The 17,202-nt window shown below is 34.8% G+C and overlaps 1 protein-coding gene across 7 annotated transcripts in view; it reads left to right on the top strand.

Moving 5' to 3' along the window:
• The window catches only part of XRCC4 (X-ray repair cross complementing 4), a 280,861-nt gene that overhangs the window by 83,747 nt on the left and 179,912 nt on the right, over nt 1-17,202 (top strand). For all 7 annotated transcript variants that reach the window (XR_011997040.1, XM_072736873.1, XM_072736874.1 and 4 more), the window contains one exon: nt 13,393-13,559. Coding sequence is in view for 6 of the 7 variants with exons in the window: in XM_072736873.1 (XP_072592974.1) it covers nt 13,393-13,559 (167 nt within the window). In the remaining variant the exon portion in view is untranslated. The remainder of the gene's footprint in view (nt 1-13,392; nt 13,560-17,202) is intronic.

Here is a 17,202-nt window from a genome sequence, read left to right as displayed (position 1 = left end):
TTTAGTTTTTGGTTCGAAGTTTATAATTGTTACCGCCAGGGGTGTTAGTCGGATACAGCTTACTCCGCCATCATCTGAACTGGAACTACCTCAGTATTAATTCTTAATTACATTTTTCTTTGCAAGAAAATTCGATTAAATGCATGATTACCATCCATTGTGCTCTTTGGTTCTTCTCAAGTATCAATAGATAGTAATTTTTATAGGCAGTTTTCTTATTAAGTGATTATTTACCTTAAAAAGCCTTGAAAAATGTTTAAATGTTTTTTAGACCAGTACTTTGTTTTTATTCTGTCTCTAGGTAAGGAAGGCAATAAATCAAAGTAAATATTAACTATCTGTATAAATATTTTGGATAGAAATTTACTTCCTAGAGAGCTACTGTTAAATTACAATAAATAAAGTTTTATAGAATTCTTAGTACTTTTTCTTTTTCTTTTTTTTTTTTAGTAGACTTTTTCTTTTTTTTAAGTAGGTTCCACACCCAGTGTGGAACCCAATGCGGGGCTTGAACTTACAACCCTGAAATCAAGACCTGAGCTGAGAGCAAGAGTCAGTTGCTTAACTGATTGAGCCACCCTTAGTAAATAATTTTAAATGAAAAATATATGGTGGAAGAATTTTTAATCCTTAGTTTAAAAAGGCAATTATTAAGCTTTAAAAAAATTTTTTAGAAGTAATTTCATAAACCATACAGAAAAATGAGCATATATTATCTTTGATTTAATATTTTATCATTTTATTTAAGTTGAGGATTTAATGATACTTGGTACTTCTATGATTTTTTTTAAGGATCACTAGTTTTGAGTTTATTAGTTTATGATAATTGATTTTAAGGATATTAGAGTTGCAGTTAACACAGTAAGTTTTTAGGAAAATATTTTGTTTCCAAAAAGTTTCTAATGTCAATATAATGACTTTTAACCAGTCATGCTGTTTCTTCAAAAAACTATAATTCACTCCTTTAGGGGTAGGATAAGGGAAGTTTCTGAAATTTTTAAATGACAAAGGGCCAGAATTTTATAATCAGAAAAAAAAAACAAAAAAACAAGATCCTACTGTTTTAATTTTCCTGGAGAATGTTATGAGAGACCTGAACAATTGTTACTTAGCATGATAAACTGGTTTAAAGTCAGAAATAAATGATTCATACCATTTCATACTATGTTTTATTAACAATTATGTTTCCTAATTATCCCATAGTGTGATATTTTATTGTAACTTTTGTCCAGTGTTTGCTTGTTTGCTATTTCTATGGGGCCTTAGAAGCTAAGCAACAGAGTGATCCTAGCCCCATTGACATTTTTCTCTGTCATAGCCACTCTGGAATGCCACTGTGTTAAAGTAATCAACCATTTTTAAAAGACAAATCAAATTCAAACTGACTTAAGAGAGTGGAGTTTTTTGTGTCATTAGGTTCTTTTTTTCTGTTGTAGTTTATTTGCAAAATCCTTCATGATCAGTTCTTAGGATTTTGTTCACAAATCTTCTATAGTTTAAGTAATTATTTTAAATACAGTGGTTATGATTGCGTATGCAAGACCCCAACTGAAAATACAGGTCAGTATTGGGATTCTAAAATAGAGATTTTCTAAGGTTCATATAAAATTCTTTTGATATGACCAAGGTATTAAAAATACGACTGAATAGACAGTTGCAATTGTATTTCTACCTGCAGATTATTTGGTGGTCTTATCAGCCACAGTGGAAGGAGCCTGATTTTAAAAATGCAATGAGAAACTTAACCAAAATATATAAAAATAACTCTTGGTTAAATGAAGAAACATAATGGTCTTTAATGGAGGAATGACACTGTTAATTCATGTTGGAAATAAGTTAATTCCTTTTAAAATAATTTGAAAGAATGTAATTCAAAACAAAGTTCCTAGTATTTCTTAGTTGCTTTTTTTGTTTTTGTCAAATTCAGTTAGAATTCTTGGGATGAAATGTGCTTGGCGAAACTAGACAACACAATATTGAAAAAGGAATTATGAGATGGAATTTATAATCTTTAGTAATAAAGCATATTATAAAGCTGTAATAATTAAAAGAGCATCATAGTACTAGTAAAAGAATAGCGAATGATGGTACTAAATAGGAAATTCAAGAAAATACTTAAATATGCATAAATATGTAGTTTCTAATAATGGTGGCATTTTATATCAGTAGGGAGAGAATGGATCACTGAGTAAATGGTGAGGAAACATTGCTCATGTATTTGGAGAAGTAAAAATGAAAATGTGGGTAAATGATTATTTTCTTTGATTTGCAAAGACTTAAAAGGAAACTAATTTTATTTTTTAAAGATTTTATTTTTAAATAATCTCTACGCCTGATACAGGGTCAAATCTACAACTCCGATATCAGGAATTGTATGTTCCATGGATTGAGCCAGCCAGGCACCCCAACAGAACTGTTTTTAGATTTAACTACATTAAAATGTAAATGCTCTATATGTAGTATTGCCAAATCAGAAAAATATTTGCAACATTTATGACCCCAAGTATTCATTCACTCAGTTAAAAAACATATTTTGAATCTCCGCTGTAATAAGCATGAGGAAGGGAAACAATAACCATTTGTAAATAAAATGAATTAAGATGATTACAACTGCTATGAAAATTATAAAAAATTATTTCTTAGTACCTATACTATTGACATTTCTTTGTAGGGCTACTTGGAGGATTCTGGAATGTTTATATCATAATTAAGGTAGTCAAAGGCAGTGTCTCTAGAGGTAACATTGAACAGAGACTTGAGTAAAATACCAGAGGAAGCCATGTGCAATTCAGGGAGAACATTCTAGAAGAATATGCAGACTCTATTAGTTTCCTGTTATGACTGAGACAAAGTACCACAAACTTAGTGGTTTTCTTCTTTCAGCATCAAGAGGCTGCCAGCCTTCCTTGGGCTTTGTCCACATCATTCCAATCTCTTGTTTTCATCATCGCACTGCCTTTGCTCAGTCTGATCTCCTGCTTCCCCTTATAAGGACCCTATGATTACATTGGGCCACGTGGTTAATGCATGATAACAGCCCCATCTCAGGATCCTTGATTTAATCACATCTTCAAAGTCCCTTTTGCCATATAAAGTGGTATTCACAGATTCTGGGAATTAGGATGTGGGCCTCGCTGGGGATCAATTATTTATCCTACCACAGACCCTGATATACTGTATTTTTAGTTGCTACCACAACAAATAACCAGAAGTTTAGTAGCTCTAAACAACATAAATTCAATGTTCCATGTTTCTGTAGGTCAGAAGAACAACACAGGGGCACCTGGGTGGCTCATTCAATTAAGGGTCCAATTTCAGCTCAGGTCATGACCTCGGGATAGTGGGATCATCATTGGGCTCCAGGCTCAGCACAGAGCCTGCTTGAGATTCTCTCTTCCTCTCCTTCTTCCTTCCCTCTTCCCCTCTCCTGCCACCTGCTTGCGGGCTCTGTAACTAACTAACTAAATACATTTTTAAAAAGTCCACCATAGTAGTCTCACCTAGCTAAAATCAGTATGTCAGCAGGACTGTATTCCTTTCTGGAAGCTCTGCAGAAAAAACCCTTTCCTTGTCTTTTTCCAGCTTCTAGAAACCACTCACATCTTGGTTCATGGTCTCCTCCTTTCAGAGCCAGCAGTTTTGAATCTTTCTGTGCTTCTCTTCAAATTCCATGTCCTTCTAACTGTTACTAAGGACTTATGTCAATAGATTGGGCTCGCTCAGATAATCCACAACAATCTCTTCATCTCAAGGTCTGTATCCTTAACACATCTGCAAAGCCCCTTTTTTCACAGAGAAAGCAACCTATTCACAAGCAACCTTGTGAGGGAGCCACGATTACTTTTGGAGGAAGCTGCCTGTTACATATGGGAATAATTGACTTATTCAAGTATATAAAGAAAGCAGTTGGCTAGTGATAGCAAGAGTAGGGGGAATGGTGAGAGATGCAATTAGAGAGAGTCATGGGCCAGATTATAAAAAGCGTTTTCATCCACTGAAGTATTTAAAGAGAAAATGGGTTGTAATAAAATGAGGAAACAGATCGATGCTCTTCTAAAGAACTTTCTGGGATGATAAGTTATGTATCTTTGCTATCTGATATAGCAACTACTAGCCACATGTCTCTATTGAGCGCTAAAATGTGACTTTTGTTATTGAGGAGCTCAGTTTTTAATTTTAGTTCATTTAAACTTAAATAGCCATGTGTGGCTGTTGTGCGCAAGATTGCGAATCCGAGAAACCACCAAGGAGCCTACACCGATGCAAACACACGAGGGTTTATTTACAAGCTCGAACTTGGGTCCAAGTATACTCCACACAGCAGAGCAGAGGCTTGGACCCCGAAGTGGGTTACAGCTGGGTTTTTTATGGGCTGGTCTAGGGGATCTTCAGAAGGGATGGAGGAATTTTTTCCATTCCAATATGGGGGAAAGGGTGGGGGAGTTTCTTAAGATCTGATACGGGATTCTCTGCTGAGGACATTCTGAGCTTTATTGTCTTTCAGATATGGGATTCCCTGCCTAGGACATTCTGCAGTTTTTCCTGTAAAGTTCAGCTCTTATTCCTAGGGACCTAAGATGGCTGTACTTGTGCTAATGCTAAACTTGAGGTGGAATGGCCTTAATTTTTCTCGGCCCCCACATGGCTAGTAACTTTTGGAAGCAGGACAGATAGGACATTTATTTTTGGAGAAATTTTTGCTGTGACTGAAGCAGAAAAATGAATACTAGCTAGAATTAGATATGACATTAAGGAGATTGTGTTTTATTTTGCTTTTGTTTTTAGACTGGAATATTGAAGCATATTTGTATTAATTATGTATTGTGGGGTAACAAGTTACCACAATCTTGGCAGCTTGAAACCCTGCACATTTATTTTCTGGCTTTCCATGGGTCAGAAATCCAGGCATGGCTTTGCTAGGACTCCTGTGAAAGCTGTTTTGGCTAGAGCTGCAGTCTTATCTCAAGGTGAAAGATCTGTTTTTAAGGTCATGGGGTTGCTGGCACAGTTAGGTTCCTTGTAGCCTGTTGTACTAAGGGCCTCAGTTTCCTGCTGGCTGTTAATTTTATGTGTTCAGTTGGATGGGCTAAAAGTGCCTAGGTACGTACGTGGTCAAACATTATTCTGGATATTTCTGTGAGGAAGTTTTTGGATGAAATTAATATTAAAATCAGTGGACTTTGCATAAAGCAGAATACCCTCCAAATAAGGGAGGACCTCAGTCAGTCAGTTGAAAGCCTGAACAGCACAAGACTGTTCTCCCCAGAACAAGAGGGAAGTCTGCCAAGAGATTTCATTGATTCTTCCTAGATTCCCAGCCTGCTGGTCCACTCAGCGGATTTTGGATTTGCCAACCTTCATGATCATGTCTGCCAATTCCTTACAATAAGTCTCTTTCTATATGTATAAACATCTTATTGTTTCAGTATCTTTAGAAAACCCATCTAATACTGGCTGTTGGTCAAAGGCCTCCTGTGGTTTTAAAATGATTATTTGTGGGATCCCTGGGTGGCACAGCGGTTTGGCGCCTGCCTTTGGCCCAGGGCGCGATCCTGGAGACCCGGGATCGAATCCCACGTCAGGCTCCCGGTGCCTGGAGCCTGCTTCTCCCTCTGCCTATGTCTCTGCCTTGTCTCTGCCACTCTCTCTCTGTATGACTATCATAAATAAATAATTAAAAAAATTTTTAAAAAAATGATTATTTGTCATAGATCACTCTTCGTTCCTTGCTGCATGGGCTTCTCCAACGTGGCTACTAGTGTCATAAAAGCCAGCAAGGAGAGAATCTGTTAGCAAGATGGATATTATCATCTTACATAACTTAATCACTGAAATGGTATGTGTCACCTTTGCTGTATTCTGTTGATTAGAAACAAGTCACAGGCCTCCCTGCACTCAAGGGAAGGGGATTACACAGGGTATGCGTCCCAACAGGTTGAGATAATCGGGGGCAGTCTTAGAGGAAATGCTATGTAGTATTTAAGCAGTCATTTTCCTGCCTATAACCTTCCAATGGCTTTTTGTTATAATTGGAATAAATCTTCAGCTTCTTACTGTAGCCTACAAAGTCCTGTGTGATTTAGTCTCCTGCTTTTTCCATCTCATCTTCTGTGTTCTCCCCCTAAGTTTTTTTTTTAAAGATTTATTTGTTTATTTATGATAGATCCAGAGAGAGAGAGAGAGAGAGAGAGAGAGGCAGAGACACAGGAGGAGGGAGAAGCAGGCTCAAACCGGGAGCCTGACATGGGACTCGATCCCAGGACTCCAGGATGGCTCCCTGGACCAAAGGCTAAACCACTGAGCCACCCAGGGAATCCTCCCCCTAAGTTTTTGCAAGATCTTTTCCCCTCCCCTATCCAAAGATATGCTGCCCTCTAATCACAATCTTACCTATTTTTTTCTTCATTGATTCTACAACTGTGTGAAATTATAATCATTGTGTACCATCAACTCTTTCCATGAAAAGTTCCAAGAGAGCACACACATTGTTTTCCTTTCTCACAGCAGTGTCCCCAATGCCTAGTACAGAGTACATACAAAAAAAGTCTGATAAATGAATGAATGAATGTATTCTGTGTTTCACCATGTAAGAATGGTGATACTAACTTTTGACTCTCCAAAAACTTAATTCCTAATAGTCTACTGTTGACCAGAAGTCTTACCAATAATGTAAACCATTGATTAACACTGTTTATACAGTATTTATATACTGTATTCTTACAATAACATAAGCTAGAGGAAAGAAAATGTTACTAAGAAAATCATAAGGAAGAAAAAATACCTTTATAGGACTGTATTGTAAAAAATCTGCATGTAAGTAGACCTGTGCAACTCAAACTTGTATTGCTCAGGGGTCACCTGTACAATACAAATAATAAGCTCTACTGTAGATTATGGAGTTTAAGTACTAGTAGCTAAGCAATATTTATCTCATTTGTTGTAGCAAATGTAGCATGCCCATGCAGATGTTAATATTAGGGGCACCTGCGGGGGGTGGGGTATGTATGGGAACTGTCCCCATTCTATTATTCTGTAAAACCAAAAGTTGCTATAAAAAATTAAGTTAATTAATTTAAGAAAATAAAAAAATGGGGATACTATTGTGTAATATGTAGCCCCTTTCCCTTTGCAGCTTTTAGCATACTACAGAAATAAAAGTAAATACTGTAATGTTATGATAGCTATCCATGCTCACTCACTAGACCATCCAAGTATAACTGAATGAATGGTGAATGTCTAAGTGGAAAATGCAGGGAAGGGTTAGTTTAGTATGTATGTATGTATGTATGTATGTATTTGAGAGAGAGAGAGAGAGAGAGAGGGAGAGAGAGGCAGAGACACAAGCAGAGGGAGAAGCAGGCTCCATGCCAGGAGCCTGACGCGGGACTCGATCCTGGGACTCCAGGATTGCGCCCTGGGCCAAAGGCAGGCGCCAAACCGCTGAGCCACCCAGGGATCCCCAGGGTTAGTTTAGTATTGAAGAGGATGGACAATGAATTCTATTTTGGTATTTAAAGTTTGAGACTTGTGTAGGTCATCTTGCTGGCACCATTCCAAAAATGAGTTAAATGTGTATATAAGTTGAGAGTTCAGGAGAGGCCTCACTTACAGATATATGTTGGGCAGTTTTCAGTTTATCTGTAATAATGGAACTTGTGATTGTGGATAACTCTATAACTATAGAGGAAAAAAGAAAAGTAGGTCAAGAGACCATACCAAGAAATATTACCATTTAGCATCTAAGTGGAAGACAGAGAAGCATACTGCACAGATATGATTAGATAAGTATTATCAGATTTAGAAGAATGTTGGGGAATCCAAGGCAATATTTATCAGCAACTAATACCAAAACTAAAGTAACAGGCAAATAATAGGCAACTCCTGTCCTCTATCTGCTCTCCCCAATCCAGTTACTATAAACAACCTTCCAGTTGATTCTAAATCCATGTATAATATAATTTGTCATCGTTAACTTTAACTCCTAATTAAGCTAAGATAAATCTAGATTTTACTGTATTTCTCATAAACCAGAAAACTCATCATCTATTTTAAGATAGTAGTGGAGTGACCATTTACAATCATTCAATGTAAAAGTAACTTCTGAGACTCCCTTACCAACTAGGCTTTTGGGTGTTTTGTTGTGAAGGATTCTCTGACTTCCACCAATGATTTTTTGTAATTATGAAGATCAAAATAAGAATTCTTAGATGATACTTAATATGTTAAAACATATAGCTTAGCCTTAAAGTCCTAATAATTTTGTAGCACTGTAATTTGAGATCAGTGTATTTTTCACTTTTAGATTATTGTGTTTTGACTTTAAGAACCTACAGTATCTAAAATATACAGAGCCTTGCTTGATCATACAATCATCTGGAGATATTTAAACATTTTTTAGTGAGCTGTAAGAAATTTGTGCAAGAAAATAGTTGGAAAGGTGAGATTAGTAGTCTCATAGTATATATAGCTCTCTTATCTTTTTTAGAAGGACTTATCAGTATTCTTTTCTAAGTTCTAGATAGCTTAGACTAGTTGTAAACCTAGACATATCACTGCTTTAGGAGGTGCATTTGTAATGTTATTCATTTAAATATGAAATAAAAATTTCAACAGGACACTAAACCAAGGAGTTCATGATACAAATCTTAGTAAAATATATATTTGATACAAAATATGAGCAGGTGATAATTAATGTAAGTAGGCCTAAATAATATGGCTTAGTCTGTTTTTTATTATAAAACTTAACTGATTTCCTATATTTCTGAATTTTGTAAGTGTATTTTATAATAGCTATGCATATGCAACTATGTATTTGTCTAAAATAGACAACATTCTGTATTACAAACTATAATGGGCAAGCTTTACTTTTTTAGTGTATACATATCTAGATAAGGTTTTGTCTGATAGGAATAAATTAAAAACATACACTGAGAAAAACGAGTTCCTATCTGACCATCATTTGCCTAGTAATAACATCAAGGTATCTTTATTCCTCCTTTTCCTTTAGCTTTACATTTTGGTTCCTAGGACAGTAGCAAAGATTTATTCTGCAAGCTTATTTAGACTACTCTGATAATATATCAAAACTCAAATTATTTAAATGATGTGTTTTAAGTAGAATATCAACTCATACTGTGATAACTCTCCTTCCCCCAGAAACAGAAGGACCACAAACAATCCCCCAGGAACTGATTAGTAGTTGTTATTCATGGTGTTTATTTTGTGTACTTTACTAGTACTATATATTCTCTTTCATTTCGTCACTCTAAGGAACCTGAAAACTGAGTATATAACTTCATAACATTCTTTAAAAAGAAAATCTATGTAGGTTTTATTAAACATATAGATTATCACAGTATCGCGCTATTATGTAGTAGTTTTTTAACAAACACTTTTTGTTTCAATTATATTATTCAATAAAATAAAAATTTGTTTTATTCTTAAACTACTTAAACTATTTCTTAATTTGTGTCTACAGCATCAATATCCCATTTTTTTAAAAGTAGGCTCTGCACCCAATGTAGGGCTTGAACTCACAATCCTGAGGTCAAGACCTGAGCTGAGATCAGAAGTTGGACACTTAACTGACTGAGCCACCCAGGTGCCTCATTGTCCCACGTTTTTATTTGCCTGCCCCATTATAGTTATATTCCTTTATTAATAAGGACCATTCCAATAAAAAAAATTGAAGTCCTTATTGAGTGCTTAATATATGTCTAGAGCTGTGCAAGACATGGTGGAGGCAGTGGAAGAAATATAAGATAGGGCCACTGATCCTAAAGAACTAGAAAAGATGACAGGAGGAAAAAATTGTGAGACAAACTCTGAAGTGTTAAGAATAGAGAGGTCAGCATAGGCAAAAGTAGTTATGGAGAACTTGACCTGGGCTTTGAAGTGGTAGGTAAGGAGGTATGGCATTTAACCTTGGATTTAAGAATTGACAGATATCGCGATCCCTGGGTGGCGCAGCGGTTTAGCGCCTGCCTTTGGCCCAGGGCGCAATCCTGGAGATCCGGGATCGAATCCCACGTCGGGCTCCCGGTGCATGGAGCCTGCTTCTCCCTCTGCCTATGTCTCTGCCTCTCTCTCTCTGTGTGACTATCATAAAAAAACTAAAAAAAAAACAACAAACTAAAACAAACAAACAAACAAAAAAAGAATTGTCAGATATCTAGACAGATATCTGGAATAAACAAAGCACTGGCTAAAGAAAATGGATAAGTTTTCTGAAATTGAGAATTTTTAATGCAGATCGGATTTTTAAGATGTTATTACTTGCTTGTTTTGCTATCTAAAATTATGACTTAGAACCAACTAGTACATCCTACTGTACTAGATTATCAACATTTAAAAAGTTGATTGTTTTCAACTTTTTTACACAGAAAAATAAAGATGTGGCCTAAAAGTCTTAGATTATAGACTGAATGGAGTGCTTAGTATAGGTCTATGTACCAATTCTCTACGAGATCTTGAGAACTGACTAGAAAAAGAAACGTTTTTGACCATGCCCATAAAGGAGAGACATACTTCCGGGATGCCTTTTATTTGTGGTTTCTGATTCTGGTTTACCATTTGAAATCCTTATTTTATATGTAGATTATTTTGAAATTATAGGATTAATAATTAAAGAAAAGCTATGCTAATAGCATTCTGTATCAAACAAAAGCTAAAGTAGAGGTTTTTTAAACCAACCCAGCCATACAATGTAGCTTTTGTGTAAATTTGCTTGCTTTAAAAATAATACTTCTTAACGTTTCCACTTTTTATAAGCGGGCTAGTATAAAGATCAGCTGGATATAGGGGCACCTGAGTGGCTCAGTTGGTTAAATGTCAGGCTCTTGATTTTGGCTTAGATCATGATCTAAGAGTCATGAGATTGAGCCCCACCATCAGGCTCTGCCCTGGGGTGTGGAGCCTGCTTAAGATTCTCTCTCTCTCTCCTTCTGCCCTTCCCTACTACTAAATCATCTCCCCAACTCTTGGCTCTCATGCTTGTTCTCTCTCTTTAAGAAAAAAAAAAATTGAGGCACCTCAGTGGCTCAGTCTGTTGACTGTCTGGCTCTTGATTCAGCTTAGGTCATGATCTCAGGGTCCTGGCCTTAAGTGCCCCCCCAACCACCACCATTGGGCTCCATGCTCAGCATGGATTCATGAAGTCTGCTTGTCCCTCTCCCTCTGCTCCTCCCCCTGCTCGTGCGCTTGCTCTCTCTCTTTCTCTCTCAAATAAATAAAATCTTTAAAAAATTTAGCTTGATATAGAGTTAAAGTGCAGAAATACTTTTTGCTTCTTATTTCATTATATCTGATAGAAGGCCCTGATTAAAGCTCAGTGCATATGTCCCCTTACATCTTCAATGATACAGGAAAAGCAGCAGTGAAAGTAGAAAGGAGCTTTGTGCCTTGGCTCTAAACGGTGTGTATTACAGGAAGTATGGTCCAGCAGAATTACTCTTCATTTATTACAAAATTTTTCTAAGAAGTGAGTTGAATATTTCAAGTAAATTTCTTTTCTTGGATTGAATTTCTAGATGCTTCTTGTATATTTTCATTGTTTAGAATAACATGTTCACACCCATTAAAGGACCAAAATGTAGTGAATTTAATTCGAAAATAGAAACAGAAAATAGTTGTGTATTCCTAAGAAGAAATGACATTTTAAGTTTATTCTACAGTGCATAACCAAGAAAAGATTTAAGAATTTTCTTTTAGAATTTGAATATATGTTTGAATGATATTTTGAAAGAAATTGTTTATTAGTGATTTAGAATTGGTCCCTTCTTTGTTTGCCATGTAAGATACAAGAGTAGGCAGCTGGATTTATTCTTATCTGTGCATTTGTATTTTACCATTACTTTATTCAGGATCAAAATGTGGCATAATGTGGCCATTATCTATTTGGCATTGTTAAAACTTTCAAATAATGAAATACTTGTTCCTTTCTAAAAATGTCTTGGTCAAAGCTGCCTGACAGTTGTGATGATGAGAATATACAGAATCATTTTGTGGGTTTATGTTTTACTGATAGAGTTACCTATTGTATAACAATAAGCTTAATTTTTCTTCTTTATATCAACTCAAGAAAATTATGTTCTTTGTATTCTATTAGTGATCTTTGCCTTTTTTGTGTGTGTATATGCGTGTTTGTTTACATTAAGAGAAACTTCAGAAGGTAAATGTTTAAATTCTTTTTTCCTCAAATGTACTTTCAATTAGCATAGTACGATTTCTTATTTATTTATTTATTTATTTATTTATTTATTTATTTATTTATTTTAATTAACTTTTATTGGTGTTCAATTTACCAACATACAGAAAAACACCCAGTGCTCATCCCGTCAAGTGTCCACCTCAGTGCCCGTCACCCATTCCCCTCCAACACCCGCCCTCCTCCCCTTCCACCACCCCTAGTTCGTTTCCCCGAGTTAGGAGTCTTTATGTTCTGCATAGTACGATTTTGACTGTATTCCTTCAGAACTGTAGGTAAATACTCTGAATCTCTGTTTACTTAATTAATAAGTGGATATAGTAGTTTCATTTTGGTGATGATTAGATGAGTTGTATGTGTTTTATGCTCTAGTTAAATTTCAACTGCAAGACATGGTAACTATATAATCATCATTTTTAAAATTGTATTTAGTTATAATAATTGTAATAGTAAGGATAATTATAATTAAGATTAAATCACTATATTTTATTATCTCTATCTATCAAATGAGTTGAGTAGAACCTATGTCCCCTTCTAAATTCCCTGACTATAATGAAACTGTATTATACTATTTGATTTTAAAGTGCCTTCTAGTAGAGGATATGTTTTTGCAAATCTTAGGTTTATGAAGAAGTACACAAACTTGACATTAGATGTTATTATTTGTAATTTATTGGGTTTTGATACAGAAGTAGTTACTGAGTGGTACCACCAGGTTTACCGGTTTCCTAAAATCCTGCATTACTCTTAACTATTGCCAAAATTTTGCTCTTTATTCAGAAATAGATTATCACTTATTCTATCACCACTATTAACAGAAAGTACAGTTAAAAATCTTCATATATAATTCCTTTTCTTACTCTGAGTAGTGACCTAAATTAAGTTGTAGTGAACAAATGATAGTGTGCTTATATGGTGTGTTTAGTTTTCTTCTCTGCTAGGAGGTGGGAGAGTGACTTACCACTTACACAAATTATTCTTGGGTTCTATGTTGATTTACATGATAAACTTTCAGTAAGAAGGTAGAAAGTTATCCAGTTTGTTTTCACTGTATTTATATCTGATAAATGCATTGTATTTATATCTTGTACTTTTTCCCCCCTCAGAAGAAATTATGTTATGTTTAAAACTGGACCACTCGATTTTGATATTCTCCCAAAACTAATAATGTTTTCCTTTTGTTCTAGTTCAGACTTGGTTCCTTCAATCTAGAGAAAGTTGCAAATCCAGGTGAGGTCATTAGAAAACTTATTTGTGATTGTCTGGACACCATCACAGAAAACCAAGCCAAAAATGAGCACCTGCAGAAGGAAAATGAAAGGCTTCTGAGAGATTGGAATGATGTTCAAGGGCGGTATGTGCTAATGTTCTTATACTATACAAACATTAAGCTCTCCTTATATTGCTATAGATTTACTTAATTTGTAAGTTTATAATATATGTGTACTAGCACATATTTAACATAAAATCTTTACTTAATATGATTAAATTAAAATGTTGACCATTATTGTACATTATTGGAGTCTGTTAAAACTTTTAAGCCATTAGTATTTGGTAGCACCAGCAAACTAATGAACAATAAAGAATAATCAATGAGAATCAAAATGAGAATGAGAATAAAAAACCACTAATATTAGTAAAAATTTAGGAAGTTGATATTTATAAGATTTAATTTATCTCAAGTTATAGGATAAACAATGAATAAAAAAGAGACATGAAATGTAAATATGCCAATTGATTACTTATATGGAATTTTTATGTAAATGGTAACCATTTCAGGTGCTGTGTGCTTTGGCTCCTGATATAGACTAGTTTGCTCACTGAATAAATTCATGCTACCAGCATTTTAAAAAGATGATATAATTATGATTACTAGATAAGGCATTTAGAAACCTTTCTTTTGCCTCTTATTGTTAAAATGATGAAGAAAAGTAAAAATAATAAAATGATGAAGAAAGTCATTTCACTTCTTATTATGCATTTTTTCAGCTGTATCATGATCTAGGCCAGTATTTTATATTTTTCTGTTATGGAAAAGATGTTTGAAGAAAATAAATGTTGTGACATTTATACGTCTACAGAGACATAAAACATCATATGCATGTGTTTGTATGTATATGCGTGGCAACATCAGGAAGAGTTAAATGAAATGTGTATAATAATATTATTATATTCAGTATTTCCAGTAGATTCAAACCAGTAGCTCTAGAACATAATAACAATTTTTCCAATTTAGGGTTTTTTTTAGGACAATCCTTCAGATTGTTTTATATGGACATTGGTAAGTAAGTGTCAGAGTATATGAAAAATGTGAAGGGTTTATCATTCTCAATGTATATCTGTGAAAAGGGTTTTGACTAGAAGAAATTAGGTTTCTATATATCCAATTATTTTATTAATGTAAGACATGTAAACTTAACACCTAAAACTTGACTGTTAGCTCTCAGTTATTAGATTAAGAAATTATCTTGTTCTCTTTTATCTTTGAATTAATATTTATCTCCAATTATATAAAAATGAGACCAAATCACAACTGTGTAAATAAATATTAGGAAACCATATGGAGAAATGAGTTAATTTTTCTCTTCCTCTTTCTCCTTAAAATCATGTTAGTGTGAATCAATATCAAATATCTGTGCTAGAAAGCATGGTATTGGGTCTTTATCTGTTGTTTGGATATGCTTTTTTATATATGAAATAAGTCAAATTAAAGCAGGCATACTGTGGTCGTGATAAGCCATTATATTTAAAACTCAAAATACCCTCAGAATGATGGGAAATTTGATCCACAAATTGCCCACAAAAATGCAGACTGGGTACTTGGTACTTGAACAAATTGCTTTAAAATGTCTGCCAGAGGTTGAAAGAGGTGTTATCTCATCAGTATTCAGCACCACTGCCATAGACTGGAAAGCAGCAGGGAACAAAGATGAGATGGTGGAGACAAATGCACCCCGCGCATAAGACAGTGACAGAGGGGTGTGTATAATAGATAGTGCTCAGTAGCTTGATTTGAACTGTCCAGAAATTGCTTTTACATTATTGCGGCAAAACGTTTCCTGTTTAATCAAAAGCACAACCATATCTCTCATCACCAATCTTATTATGCTCCAGCTATTGTTTTTTGTAAATGCAGGGTCACATATTTTCTTCAGGGTTTGAAGATCTGTGCCATTGCGGTAGCCTCCAAAACAGGAAAATGAGCCTGCTCCAGAGAATTCTACACTCTTGATTGTATTTCAGATGTTAGATTAGTAGCTTTATCTGTTTTCCAAATTTCCCAAATGGTTTTCTTTCCTATCAGAGGAGAAGGTGGCCATTTAGGAGCTGTAATATTTCTTGGTCATGGCCAAGCAGTACTTATATGTTCCTTTTCTAGAGCTTTAGTAGAGCAGAAAATGAGCCAAGGGTTATATCTCCACCTTCTATATGGCACTAGTACTATTCAAGAGTTTTTGGAGAAATTAGAAACAGGATATGAACATACTGAGTTAGGTAACTAAATTAGAGTGGTGACCATCATGTTAGGACTGGCCACAGTTCATTTTCTGGACAGGCTTTGATACTCTTATATCAGTGTACACCTATGCTCCCCAGTCATTTCTTCTCCATCATTGTTTCAGACTGTGTATGCATTGGCAGGGGGGGGTGGTGGTGGAGGGAAGCAGCACAAAATAGATGATGAGAATTCCCTTAGAAACTGTGGTAGCTAGGTCCTAAATAAACTTAATACACAGTGAGACATTATATGAACACAAAGCAGTCATATACACATGTGCTTGCACTATGGTAATGTTAATGATATGTTAAGAGGAGAAATGTGAGTTACCAAAAAAAGGAATAGTATGCCAGTTTTTGCAAAATGTATCTTCAGATAGAAATATCTAGAGGAAAAAAAATGTTAATAGTATATATCTGAAATTGTGGGTTAAATTTCTTTTTTGACTTTTGGGGCATATTTTTGTATGTATTTTGTTATTTAAATATGTATAATTATAATCAGAACCAACGCTAAAGCTATTTTCATATAGGATGACAGTAAAGAATAAATGAAGTTTGAATAAGGAATGAGGAATTACAATATGAGTAAAAAATGAGCCTTAGTAACTAAATGCAGACTTTTAACATATTTGCTGTTATTTTTTATTAACTAGTAATTGTGGTCTTAGCTCTGTTTTGAACAAGTGATGTTACTGGATCATTTTAATTTTGTATAGTTTAGGTAAGGCAGAAAACATTAGAAATATTGTATGTGAATCCATAAGTTATTAGCTATATTTATTTTTTATTTATTTATTTTTAGCTATATCTATTTTACTTGTTTTTCCTATTTAATTTCAAGTACAACTCTCAAGTTCCATATTACTAAACACGTCTTTTTTTCTTTGCATTCAGACATCAAGTTAGAAACTCTCCAGCTTTATTCTGAGTTATAGTTATTAAACCTATAATTGGAGGCAATTCTCGGCAGATTGAATTGGGTTGACACTCATGGAATCAATAGAATAGAAGAGACCTTGAAAGCTCTTTTACTTCATCTCTCTGCCTTCAAGCTAGGATCACATTATATCCAGATGAATTCAGTCTGATTTTTAAAGACCTCAGGAGATAACTTCAACTCCCCTTGGTAGCCCATTACAGTGTTTAAGAACAGTCACAGTCAGAAAATTCTTCCTTCCATCTCTTGGTAATCGGAGTCCTTCATGGTATAGTTGAAGGCCATTTCCTCTTGTTCTGTCGTCAGAGAGGATGAGGAACAGCTGTTTACCATCTTCTTCAGTACTTAAAGGCTTATTAAATCTCATTACCACTGCTTTCTTTTCCAGTTCTTTTTAGCATTCTTTGTCCTCTGAACTCTATTCACATTTTCTTTTGCTGTGTACATCCCTGACCTGGATATAAATTTGGCTAGAGCTGATTGTAAATATGAGGATTACCGCACTATTTCTAGGTACCACATGTTCACATTTACATATCTGCCGTTTTATTTTGGGTTA

The sequence above is a fragment of the Vulpes vulpes genome, chromosome 14 (assembly GCF_048418805.1).
Source record: "Vulpes vulpes isolate BD-2025 chromosome 14, VulVul3, whole genome shotgun sequence".
In the NCBI taxonomy this organism is placed as follows: domain Eukaryota; kingdom Metazoa; phylum Chordata; class Mammalia; order Carnivora; family Canidae; genus Vulpes; species Vulpes vulpes.
Note: the sequence above shows the minus strand (reverse complement) of the source record. Positions and strands in the feature narration are given on the sequence as shown.